The 12002-nt window shown below is 44.8% G+C and overlaps 1 protein-coding gene across 1 annotated transcript in view; it reads right to left on the bottom strand.

Moving 5' to 3' along the window:
- The window catches only part of OPCML (opioid binding protein/cell adhesion molecule like), a 493175-nt gene extending 481395 nt beyond the window's left edge, over positions 1–11780 (bottom strand). The window contains exon 1 of the mRNA XM_021696393.1: positions 11614–11780. Within this exon, the coding sequence (XP_021552068.1) occupies positions 11614–11780 (167 nt within the window). The remainder of the gene's footprint in view (positions 1–11613) is intronic.
- Positions 11781–12002: the final 222 nt, after the last annotated feature.

Raw genomic sequence — 12002 nt, 5'->3', positions numbered from 1 at the left:
ATGGGCACCTGGGTGGCTCGGTCAGTCAAGTGACTGAATATTGATTTTGGCTCAGGTCATGATCTCAGGGTCATGAGATCGAGCCCCCCATTGGGCTCTGTGCTGGGTATGGAGTCTGCTTAAGATTCTCTTTCTCCTTCTCTCTCTGCCCCTATCCCCACCATCCCGCTCTCGCACACACATGCACTCTGTCTCTCTGTCAAAAAAAAAGTCAAAAAAGGTAAATTTCATGTTATGTATATGTTACCATAATAATAATTTAAAAAAAGACGCCATTGAGGGTAATAAAAATGTTCTGTACCATTTGGAGTGGTGGTTACGTGGGTGAATACGAATGTCCAAGTTTGTTTAAGTGGACACTTTATATGGTTAAGTTTAAGTAAATTCTCTTTCTCTTCTCCCTTCTTCTCCTTGTCTTTTCCTTCCTGGTCAGTGGGCCCTTTATCCTCTAATACATTCACTGGATGTAAGTGTTTAAAGAGGAGAGTCTAGGATTAATTCTACTTTATAATATTCACACTGCCTAGTGTACTGCTTGGCATATAGTGATTCATAAAAGCTTCTTTCTTAGGGGCGCCTGGGTGGCTCAGTAGGTTAAGCGACTGCCTTCGGCTCAGGTCATGATCCTGGAGTCCCGGGATCGAGTCCCGCATCCGGCTCCCTGCTCGGCAGGGAGTCAGCTTCTCCCTCTGACCGTCCCCCCTCTCATGTACTCTCTCTCATTCTCTCTCTCTCAAATAAATAAATAAAATCTTTAAAAAAAAAAAAAGCTTCTTTCTTAAATTGTTAATGCAGTAATTTTTTTTTAATGTAATGCTACTGTTTATTGAGAACTTATTACATGTCAGACTTTAAGTTCTTACTAACTTGATACCATGTATTCCTCTCCAACAACCCAATGTAGTGGCTACAGAATCCCCTGTTTTTAGTCATGAAATTGAGTCTTAGTCATTTGTCCAACCATAGAGAGCCAACAGTATCAGAGCTGGGATTAGAAATGAGCTTTTTTGACTTTAAAGTCTGTGCTTCTTAGCCTCTTGATAGGGGTTATGCTTTACCTTATATTTCACTAAGCATCCGCTGACTAGCCAATTGTAAATGGAGTATATAATCAAGAACATGCTGTACATTGGTCCTGCTGCACAGGTATGGCAGGATATGGGCTGCTGAGACATATTCATGGATGTTACAGGGAGACCCTATCACAGACACAACTGCACTTCACAGCCGCTCTGGAAAACAGTACGGAGGTTCCTCAAAAAGTTGAGAATAGAGCTACCATATGATCCAGCAATTGCACTACTGGGTATTTACCCCAAAGACACAAATATAGGGACCCAAAGGGGTATGTGCACCCCGATGTTTATAGCAGCAATGTCCACAATAGCCAAACTGTGGAAAGAGCCAAGATGTCCATCGACAGATGAATGGATAAAGAAGATGTGGTATCTATATACAATGGAATATTATGCAGCCATCAGAAGGAATGAGATCTTGCCATTTGCAACGACATGGATGGAACTGGAGGGTATTATGTTGAGGGAAATAAGTCAAACAGAGAAAGACATGTATCATATGACCTCACTGATATGAGGAATTCTTAATCTCAGGAAACAAACTGAGGGTTGCTGGAGTGGGGGGTGGGGTGGGAGGGATGGGGTGACTGGGTGATAGACATTGGGGAGGGTATGTGCTATGGTGAGCACTGTGAATTGTGTAAGACTGTTGAATCACAGACCTGTACCTCTGAAACAAATAATACATTATATGTTTTTAAAAAAGAAAAAGAAGAAGATAGCAGGAGGGGAAGAATGTAGGGGGGGAAATCGGAGGGGGAGACGAACCATGAGAGATGGACTCTGAAAAACAAACTGAGGGTTCTAGAGGGGAGGGGGGTGGGAGGATGGGTTAGCCTGGTGATGGGTATTAAAGAGGCACTTTCTGCATGGAGCACTGGGTGTTACATGCAAACAATGAATCACGGAACACTACATCAAAAACTAATGACGTAATGTATGGTGATTAACATAACAACAACAACAAAAAAGAAACAACTGCACTTCAAATGGCCAAGGAAATGGGTTCATAAATTCCTTCATTCAAAAATGCTTCCTGCAATTTTCGAAGATTACTCACATTGGCATTTCTATCCCCTAAAGTTTGCAGATATATTTCCAGAATGTGACATCATTTCTTTTGTAACCTTGCTAAAAAGGGAGAAGGGAGTCTCACCTCCCTTGCAACTGATCAGAATTTCCTGCCAGTGGCTTTAAGAATATTGTGAAATTCGTGAATACAGCAATTATAACAAGCAGGAGGAGACAGGACAAGTTAAATACCAAATATCTAGGGGGAGATCATTATCTCAACTAGGATTCAAATGTCAGAATCTCTGGTTGTAATTTCAGTGACTTCCCAATTACCTCAAAATGGGTGAGAACATCTTCATTAGAAAAGGTAGAAGCGTGTGCAAGTGTGTGTGTGTGTGTGTGCACACGCATGCGTGCCTGTGTGTGTGAGGGTAGAAAGAGAGACCGAGGGATAGAAATAAAGGACAATATTCATCTTTTCAACAAACGTGGAGCAACTACTACGTGTTAGGTATTGTTTGGACACTGGGGATACAAAGACCAAGAGTGGATATTAATATATTTAACAAAAGACATGGAAGAAGCAATAAAAACAAACATGGGAAGAGGAATATTTTCAGAGATGGTGTAGAAAGCACAGCAAAGTACAAAGGTGAATACCATTATTCCTTTCTCTTTCTTACACAGCATCTTATAGAAGGTATCTCAATGTGAACATGGCCACTCCTATAAAACACCTGACTGACTGAATTCTCTGTGTCTCAGATGCTGGCTCTGCCTTTTAGCCACCATGGGAAGTTCCGAACAGTGACCAAGAGACCCTATGTTGTGATGGCATCAATCACAACCCATCCCAGCCAAAGTAGACAAACATCTGACACAGCAATCTACATATCTGAGAATAAATGGTTTAATTGCACAGAAGCAAGTGTGACTTGGCCTAGACCTCACACGCTCCCTGCACTGAGGTGATCTCCAAAACGGACATTTGGGTGGCAGGCAAAGGGCCAGCATTTGGAAAGTTCATGAATCCCTAGGCTTCCAGGAGTGGAGTCAAGTGTGGACCTGGTCTGTTGGAGAAGAGGTCCTAGCAAGGCAAGCCGGGACTCTCAATCACCCCCAGCCTAGGGTAGGTCCCACACAGAGTAATAAGACATGGACTAAAAAGTCAATGACAAGAAGGGGACTGATAGCTGGGGAACAGGTGGGAAGCAAGCTTCTGAAAGAGCTGAATCCTAGCAGCCAGTGAGAATCTGAGCACTATGTGGCTCTGTTCCTTGACTTAGCATGGGCGCTGGACCGCTGTGTGTCTGGTCCTGTGACCTGGATGAAGGGAGGGAGACATTCACACACCAGATATTGTGGGACATGGTAATTCTTGTCTATGACTTTCTTCCTTCTTTGCTCGACTTTTGACTACCAGGGAATCCCACTTCAGGCGATTTTTTTCTTCATACATACACACTTCCCCCTCCTCTTTAGCTCTGTGTCTTCCTTCAACTCTTAGCTGACACCTTGGGAAAATCTCTCTTGTGTTCTCTTCTCTCCATTTTTGTCTTTCATTTACTTTATCTATATTCCTTTCTTCATCTATATTTATGAAAAAAAAATCCAATCATCAGAGAAGTTGCAATAGTATACATGTACTTGAATCCAATAAAATGAAAGCTATAGGGGCGCCTGGGTGGCTCAGTCGTTAAGCGTCTGCCTTCGGTTCAGGTCATGATCCCAGGGTCCTGGGATCGAGCCCCACATTGGGCTCCCTGCTAGGCGGGAAGCCTGCTTCTCCCTCTCCCACTCCCCCTGCTGGTGTTTCTTCTCTCACTGTGCTCTGTCAAATAAATAAATAAAATCTTAAAAAAATAAAATAAAATAAAATGAAAGCTATACATCTTAAAATTGAATTTGGCACAAGAGAAACAAAACAAACTCCAAAACTTTTGAACATTCTTTGAAAGAATGTTTCCATATTATCTTCCTCTTGCTATGCCTACTTTTCTTCAGCATTGGCATTCGAGATAAATAGAAAATTATATTCATTTTTCTCTCGCTTTTGTGTAATCACTTCTTCTACAACAACGTGGCTCCCTATTATTCTTTACTGCCAGTGTGTCGCATTTTGGATAATTATGAGTTAAATTATCTTCTGTGGGCTAGCCGGAAAACTTAACAACCACTTAGAACATTCTTTGTTCCTATTATGCAGTGGAAAGTTGGTTAATTGAGATGCCATAACTTTTCAGAACCACTGAAAATGTTTAATATTCAAAACTAATTTTTAAACATTTTATTGATCAGCACTTTTATGGGAAGCCAGGTCAAGTCCTTCAGCATCTCTTTGATTTAAGCAAAATGTGCGGTCTCCAGGGAACAGGCCAAAAGGGGTCACATGATTTCCTCTAGGGTATGAATCAGAGGCAAGGTGAGTACAAAGCTTGTGGTTCTCTTTTTTCACAGCCGAATGGTTTAAACTAAAATACAAATATAAGGACAGGGATGGGGATTATAGAAGGACATATATTTTAGGATTTAAAAAAGTAACTTCCCTTCATTCTATACTTCCATCCAGATCACTCATTTCCTCACAGTTCTCAAGGAAGCACTCTGGCATCAGTGGGCTCTTGTCAAGAATCCCCTGCCCACCTGGTCTTAGTTTGCAGGGTCCGTGGAGATCCTGGCATACTGCGGGAGGTCACGTAGCAGGGGGGTACAGCACGTAGGACAGGTTCAAAGTGAAGAGCACCAGTGATGGGCTTGATAGTACCTTGGACCCTCCTGGTGGCTGTCACATTGTGCAATGTTCGCAGCATGCATCATGTCCAGCCCCAGACGACAGAGCAACCTTTACTCGAATGCAGGTGAGGGCAGGTAAGCAGCAGAAAGCAAAGAGGACCGCTAAGGGAGATCAGCTCAGCTACAGCCCTTGATTGCAACGCGGATTTTCCTGACCTTTCGTCAGGTGTAGGTCTGGGGCACGGAAAGGGTGCTTTTGTTTTTTCTGCTGGCAGCACATGAAAGCTTTCTGTGTTCTCTATGCCAGGTCTGGGGAGGGGGGTTCCGGGGGGGGAGGGTCTTATAAAACTGAGAAGAAGAAAACAGTCTTCCTGGACCAAATCCAGACACCTGATAACCACATAACCAAAGGTAAGTGACTTAACTCTTCTAAACCTCAATCTCTGAGGCTGTTAATATTTAGGGATAATAATATTCTGAAAATCACATGAAACACTAATTGGCCTGGCCTCTGACACACACTTAATCATGGATAATAGAGCGTGTTTGTTTTAAAAGCTCCCCCGCCTTGCCAATTTTATGAAAGGGTCTATGGTGTGATCCTGTAGGGAGAGTGACATAAGGCTCAAACATGTCCCATCTTTAACCTTCTCTACCAAGGAAATGACACACAGATCGAGGCAGGGTAACTGCTGAGCTGCAGAGACATTACAACTTCAATTTTCACATTTTAAAAAAGATACACCAGGGTTCCAAGAAGCTGCAGGAAGGTGTCGTTTACTGGGAGGTGGAAAGGGCTGATAATGCGGCCTCTCCCCTAGTGCCCACCCCATGCCAGCTTTCTCTCCAATTCAGCTAGACCCAGCAACAGCAAAAGCATCTTCTTGCAGGGAAAATAATAAACAAACAAACAAATCTGAAAGGATCTGGTGCTGTCTTGTCTGGATTAAAAAAAAAAAAAAAAAAAAACTCAGGCAAGGTTAACTCTTGGTTCCTAAGTTAATAGACAATGCAAATTTCTGCCAGCCCTAAAGATGTCTTGGTCCATAATTCCCTCTTGTCTCATGATTGTGAAGACTGCTTCCTGCTAATAAGTAATTTTCAAAGTTCTCCCTTGGGAAGGTCAACTAAGACCTATTTGGCTCCTCCTCTTGCTGCATCTCACTGCCGGACCCCATCAGATCTGTAACACACATGGGCCCGTACTGCTGTCCTCCCCGGGGCCCTCAGAACCAGCCACAGAGCAGGCATGGTACGCAGGTCAAGGGCACCGCCCCTTTTCAGAAGCTGGGAAGAAAGAACAACAGGGCTACACTGAACCCAAGGGCCAAATTTACTTAAAGGCCAAAAAAAAAAAAAGAACAAAAAGGTTTATGACAAGAGGTGCTGAGTTTTCCAGAGCAATTCAGAAACCCACAGAGCATATGTCATGAATCCTTTAAAATCTCCTCCCCCTGCCTTGACTTGTGCTTCCTGGAGTATGTGTTGGGGGAGGCAGACATATTCTAACTAATCAATGACGTCAGAGAGGGCTAGCGTCCAGGCAGCCCTGCTCCCTCAGCCTGCTGGATCCTGCAGCCTCATCCAGGAGCTGACATACCAACTTCCCAAGTGCAGCCACTGAGCAGCCCGTCTACCCCCTCCTGCCTCCTTGCTCCGTGTATCTCCCTGTGTCCACGCAAGGCAAATCTCCACAGACACAGCCTCACTTCTAAATATATTACTCTGCTGCTGCGAAGAACTTTCCTCTCAATCCTACTGCCTTGCTCAGTGTCTTGCCCTCAGGGATAGTCACGCCTCTTGCATAGTTTAGATCAGCTTGTGACCACTGGTGGATTCAACTGTCCCTTCTGGCAAGGGATTTAAGTAGAATCCAAAAGTCCCTCAGGCCTCCAAGATCTCTAACCAACTGCTGTGTCTGAGTGTCCCAGCGTCATATTCAGAAGAGAATGGAACTTTTTAGGTATCCGCACTTTGTTGTTGCAGAGGTAATAATACATGATAAGAGATTGAGTCCTGTTAAAAAGGATTAAAGCATTCAACCGATTCTTATTTTTTAATCCTTTGTGTCCATCATGATATCTGTACTCAGTACATAAGACAGGGCTCCTAACCTCCAGGAGCTCCCAGCCTAACTGGACCCATCCCTAAATGCTAGTTCCATGGTGTGCATCTGCTAGAACCGAGATACTTAACAAGTGTCATTGGAACTCAATAATTCTGGGTCTCAAGGAGAAAGCAGGATGCTGAGGGGAAGCGGGAAGAAATCAGCACATTTTAAAGGTGTGTATGGGGTGGGTGTAGAAGGGTGAAAAGGCAGAGCACATAAACCTGGAAAAGACTGAGAGTATTATGGGTTGTTATTGAGGAATCCCACGCAGGACCAGTGATAACTTGCAGGTATACATTGCTTTGTAGTTAGAATAAGGCCATGTACTTCATCTCAGCTGATATCACAGACTGAGCAGATACTGCTTCTAGGTGTACACCGTTGGACCGAAGTGCTCAAAACCATGTAGTTAGTGAGTGGTAGAATAAGAATCACATCCAGTTACTCAGGCCCCTGAACCCAGTGCCCTTTCTAGAGCAGAGGCAGCCCGTGGGTGGCCAGGTACACGCACGCAGGAGACAGTCAAGGGAAGGTAGGGTCATTGGAGACCCACTTGCTCAGATGTTCCGAGGGCAGGTTCTTGGCTCTGGTTCCACATTAGAAATACCAGAGGAGATTTTTTTGTCTCACAAGCCCACCCCGGTGCCTAACTCCAGAGAATTTTATTTCATTGGTCCGGGAGGCTGGCAGTAGAAGTTTTTTAAAGCATCCCGGGCAACTGCAGTGTGCAGCCCAGGTCAGCAGCGCCGTGTGAGGGGTCCTTTACGGACACATACTTGCTTCTTTTTATGTCTCCATTTCCCCAGACCAAGAGTGAAGACTCTGCCCTTACCCATGACCTTATTCAGCGTAGGCAGCTTAAATACTGCAATGTGCAAAAGTGGCACGCCTGCTTCCAATAACCTAGTGGCTGTTCTGAATTTTCTAATTTTCACAGAGAAGCTGCTGAGGGTGAGTGCAAAATAGAGAAAAATGCCCAGGCAAACAACAGTATGTTGTCCTTGGGAGCTTCACTGCCCCAGTTGCTTGGGCAAAATCCTGCTGCTCAGATTATTCCTTGGCAGTAGGAAACCCTCAAATACTTGGTTCCAAATGGATTAGCTCAGAACTCCAAATGAAAATGTAGCGTCATTTTAGAAAAAGAGTTATTAAGCATAATCCCAGATCAGCAAGCCTGGATCAGCAGAACTGATTATCCTGCCATATAAAAAATAAACAAACAAACAAATAAATTAATAAAAACAGTTATGTCGCTGGGAACTTTTCCCACTTAGGGGACCAGTCCCTTAAAGCAACAAGCCATGCCTCCATCCTACAGCAGCCCCTCACAATGTTCATGTACACAGATGACGTGGTTCCACTAAGTAAACCAAATTTAGAGGAGATTGAGGCCCAGGAACAAAACACACTGGGCTATCATCCGCACAACAGAAATGGCTTAATAGGACCCAACTGACCACAGTGAGCATCCTGGGCTCCTTTCCTGACGTGGGCACTGATTCAGACATAGGACTTCTAGATCCTTGTCATATCTAATCTAATGGAAAGGCACAGAACATTTTTAACCCAGCAGCCGATAATTGTAATGAAATGATTCTGGCCAAAAGGGCCCATTTGTAATAATGAATTCAAATCAGATTCATAGAAGCTATAATTCAGCCATGGTGAACAGCACCTTCATTTCCCATAACATCTCTCTTCCAGGAAGACAAAATTAGTCAATATTCAAATAATTACTTTTACTTTTCAAGTAGCCCTGTGAAGTAGTTATGAGGAAGATAATATTGCCTCACTTATATAAAATGAGTTTTATCCACGTTCGAAACTTCAGTGTCATCTCCCGCACATCCCTTCCTAACGTCCCTCAATGCAATCAAAGACCTATCAAAACCAAACTGATATCTCCAAGGAAGGACATCATCCTTCTCTAAGCCGTGCAATTTCTCATTGGAAAATTCAAATGAGGGCCCGGCTTCCTCCACTCCTTTACTTTTCTACTAGGTCTCTGGCCTCCTTTGTGACTTTAGGCAAGATTTAGAAGCATATGTGAGAGATTTTGATCCAAAGTAACCACATTCGAAAAGACTTTGTGTGGCTCGTGGGCCTGGGAAGCATTCGATGTTTTCAATGCATCCTGCACATTTGATGCATTCAGAACACTAAATTTCCAAACACTGGATTCCCAAGGGAACATCTTTAAGGAGACTGAAGTGTGACCATACTTAGAATCACAGTCTTTTAAAAGCAAAATACAACACGCATAAAACATGATACATTTATCTGAGGTTGAGGCTAAGGATTTCCCGAGACTGGAAGCCAGGACTCTCCCTTGAAGCACTGACAAATAAGTTTTTCATTGATGTGGGCACACAGCTGTTAACCAATAAATCAAAGGTGCGCAAAACTAGAGAGAGATTGGGACCCCCAGAAAGCTGCAGGAGATTGGGATGTTGTTTGAAGAAACACTGTGACAAGAATGAAATCAAAACCTCAAAAAAATCAGAAATTAATAAGAATTAAATGACAAAGGCAAAAAAGGGTGAAGAGAACGAATTATAGGCAAAAGCATGTAAAATGGAATTACCTGATAAAAACGAAGACTAAAGTAATGAGAGAAGAACACAAGAGGTAAAAAGGAGAATATAAAGAGATTAAAATGTGGACAATGTGCTGAATCTCTCTATTTCAGAGCAAATTATACAGAGGAGGAGAGACAAAATCAACACTTTTTAAAAAATAAAAGCATGCAATCAGGTAACAGATAACAGTTATATTCGCACATCTAAGGTTTTTTTTTTTTTCTCCACAAAGCACAAAAAGCAACTATTCAGCTTTTCCCGTTTTTATTCCCATTCCCATTACCAAGCCCAGCTGCTGAACATTTGAATTGAAGATCATGAAACCAGGCCAGCCCCTAATAAAAAAAAGGCAGAGCAAAGCTGGCCCTCTGCTGGTGGAATCATCTTACTGCATCCTGGAAAGCAGAAAGCTGGAGTTTTTAAGTTTCTGCTTTAACTTCCAGGGTCAAGAACGGGACAAAAGATTTGGAAGGTTCAGCAAGGAGGTTTTATTCCGTGCTGGGCCTCTTCGCCCCCAATACTAGATTAGGAGATAAAGAGAGGTGTGTGGCAGCATTACCAGCCCCTCACACCTGCTAACATTTACCAACATTTCCTCGGTAGTATAGGGTACTACTCCTATATTTGAGCCCACAGCTCTTTGGCCAATGTGCATCCCACAAGTCAATTCTCAGGAGGAGGCTCCGGAAATTTCTCGAGACAACGAAATAGACATATTGCACTCCAGTCTGGGATAGGCTGAGGAGTGCCCATGGGGCTAGAAGGGTTTTCCCTCCTGCAGTCAGGGAGGGGAGTCTGTCCCTAGCACCCCTTTTTCTCTCTTCTACTGGGGCCCCTGAGCACCAGCAGACAGATCTTTGAAACCTGTTCTCTTCTCCAAAAGAAGATGCAGCTAAGAATCTCCCAAAGTGGCAAGAATCCAACCTTAGCCTGGAGCTTGGGAAAGAATAGCCAGTGTCCTGAGAGGCCTTTCTTTCCTTCCCTGGGCGCAGCTTGTTCAGATACAGAGAGAGTTCAACCAGGGCAGCCAAAGGAACAGGAAGGAAGCCCCATCCTCAACTGTTCCTTGGAGAAGCCAGGCTTCTTGGCTGCAGAATCTGGGACAGCATGTTTTATTTTCAACATAACCATCAAAGTCATAGACAGGGCAAACGCATTCAGCCTGTGTACACTGTGAGCCAGAGTTAAGCTGGGACGTCCCTGAATCTGTCTCCTAGGACCAGAACTGCCTCATTAAAGGGATAAAAGATGATATCTGCTGAGCTGGTGGAAAGTGGTGGCTGCATTTTTATTAAAGTCTCTGCTGCAGCGGGCCCAGTCCCCAAAGATTCATATTCCAAGAATCTCCACCCCTCTGCCTGGAGCATGTAAGTGATTCTCTGTAACTCATTAAGGTAAAACAAAAAGCTTTCTATTGTGCTTTTCGCACAGGAGTGATGTCGTTGCATAAAAGCTACATGTTTCCTCTCCTTGGTCCGAGCCTGCAAAGATAAAACTGCCCTCATAATTTATAATAGGGGTCCCAGGAGCACCACACGCGGTTGGCATGGATGGCTGCGTCTTGAGCAGACTCATAAACGGCCATGGCCCAGCACTGGCAATTCCAGAGCCTGACATTTTAGGTAGGTCTCTGGTAGGAGCAAGCCACCCCACCGGGAAGACTATCTTGCCTCATCACGTAGGTTCTGGCCTGTGAGAGAGCCACCAAAGCGCTCAGTGATCTTAGGCTAACCCCCAGTACTGCAATTACAGGGCGCTCGTGTTCTCATCTTGATGCCAGGGCATCAAGTGAATCTAGCCATGTCATGGCCTCATGGATGCATGGAGTCCCAAGCATGGACCTCCGTGTCCTGCATCAGATCCCTGACCAGAAAAACCAAAGCAAATGACAAACCTGTCCAGGAAAATGGGTGTTAGCAGCCACAGTCTGCAAGTGAGCAACTCTCGGGCCTGAAGAAAGGCCCTTCGCATGCCCTACTCCCCAACCCCAGCCTTCTGCTCTCTCTCTTTCTCTCTCTCTCTCTTGCTGTCTTGCTGGCCCCTACCCACACCCTTAACAAGTCCGAGGGGCTCAGTCCCCCGCTGAAGTACAGCTCCCTACCTGAGGGTGGCGCTCTCCCCCTGCCGGACCGTCACGTTGTCCATAGCTTTGGGGAAGGTGGCATCTCCGCTGCGCACGGGCACTCCTGTGGGTACAAGGAACAGCAGCCTGAGAGACACGACCACGAGGCACTTCCAGGGCAGGAACAGGTACCCACAGACCCCCATCCTCGACAGCCACAACTTCCCAGAACTCCGGCAGCGGCGCGGTCCTTGTCCCCCGCCCCGCACACCAGCGGGTCTCGGGTTGTGGTGTGGGGAGACGGGAAAGGGATGGAGCAAGCCAGAAGCAGAGAGGGGGAAGGAGGAGAAACGAGTCCAGGCTCTCCGGAGTCTAATGATTCTTCCTCAAATCCTGCCTCAGCTTTCCAGCCTAGCAGAACCCGATGC

The sequence above is a fragment of the Neomonachus schauinslandi genome, chromosome 11 (genome assembly GCF_002201575.2).
Source record: "Neomonachus schauinslandi chromosome 11, ASM220157v2, whole genome shotgun sequence".
Lineage (NCBI taxonomy): Eukaryota > Metazoa > Chordata > Mammalia > Carnivora > Phocidae > Neomonachus > Neomonachus schauinslandi.
Note: the sequence above shows the minus strand (reverse complement) of the source record. Positions and strands in the feature narration are given on the sequence as shown.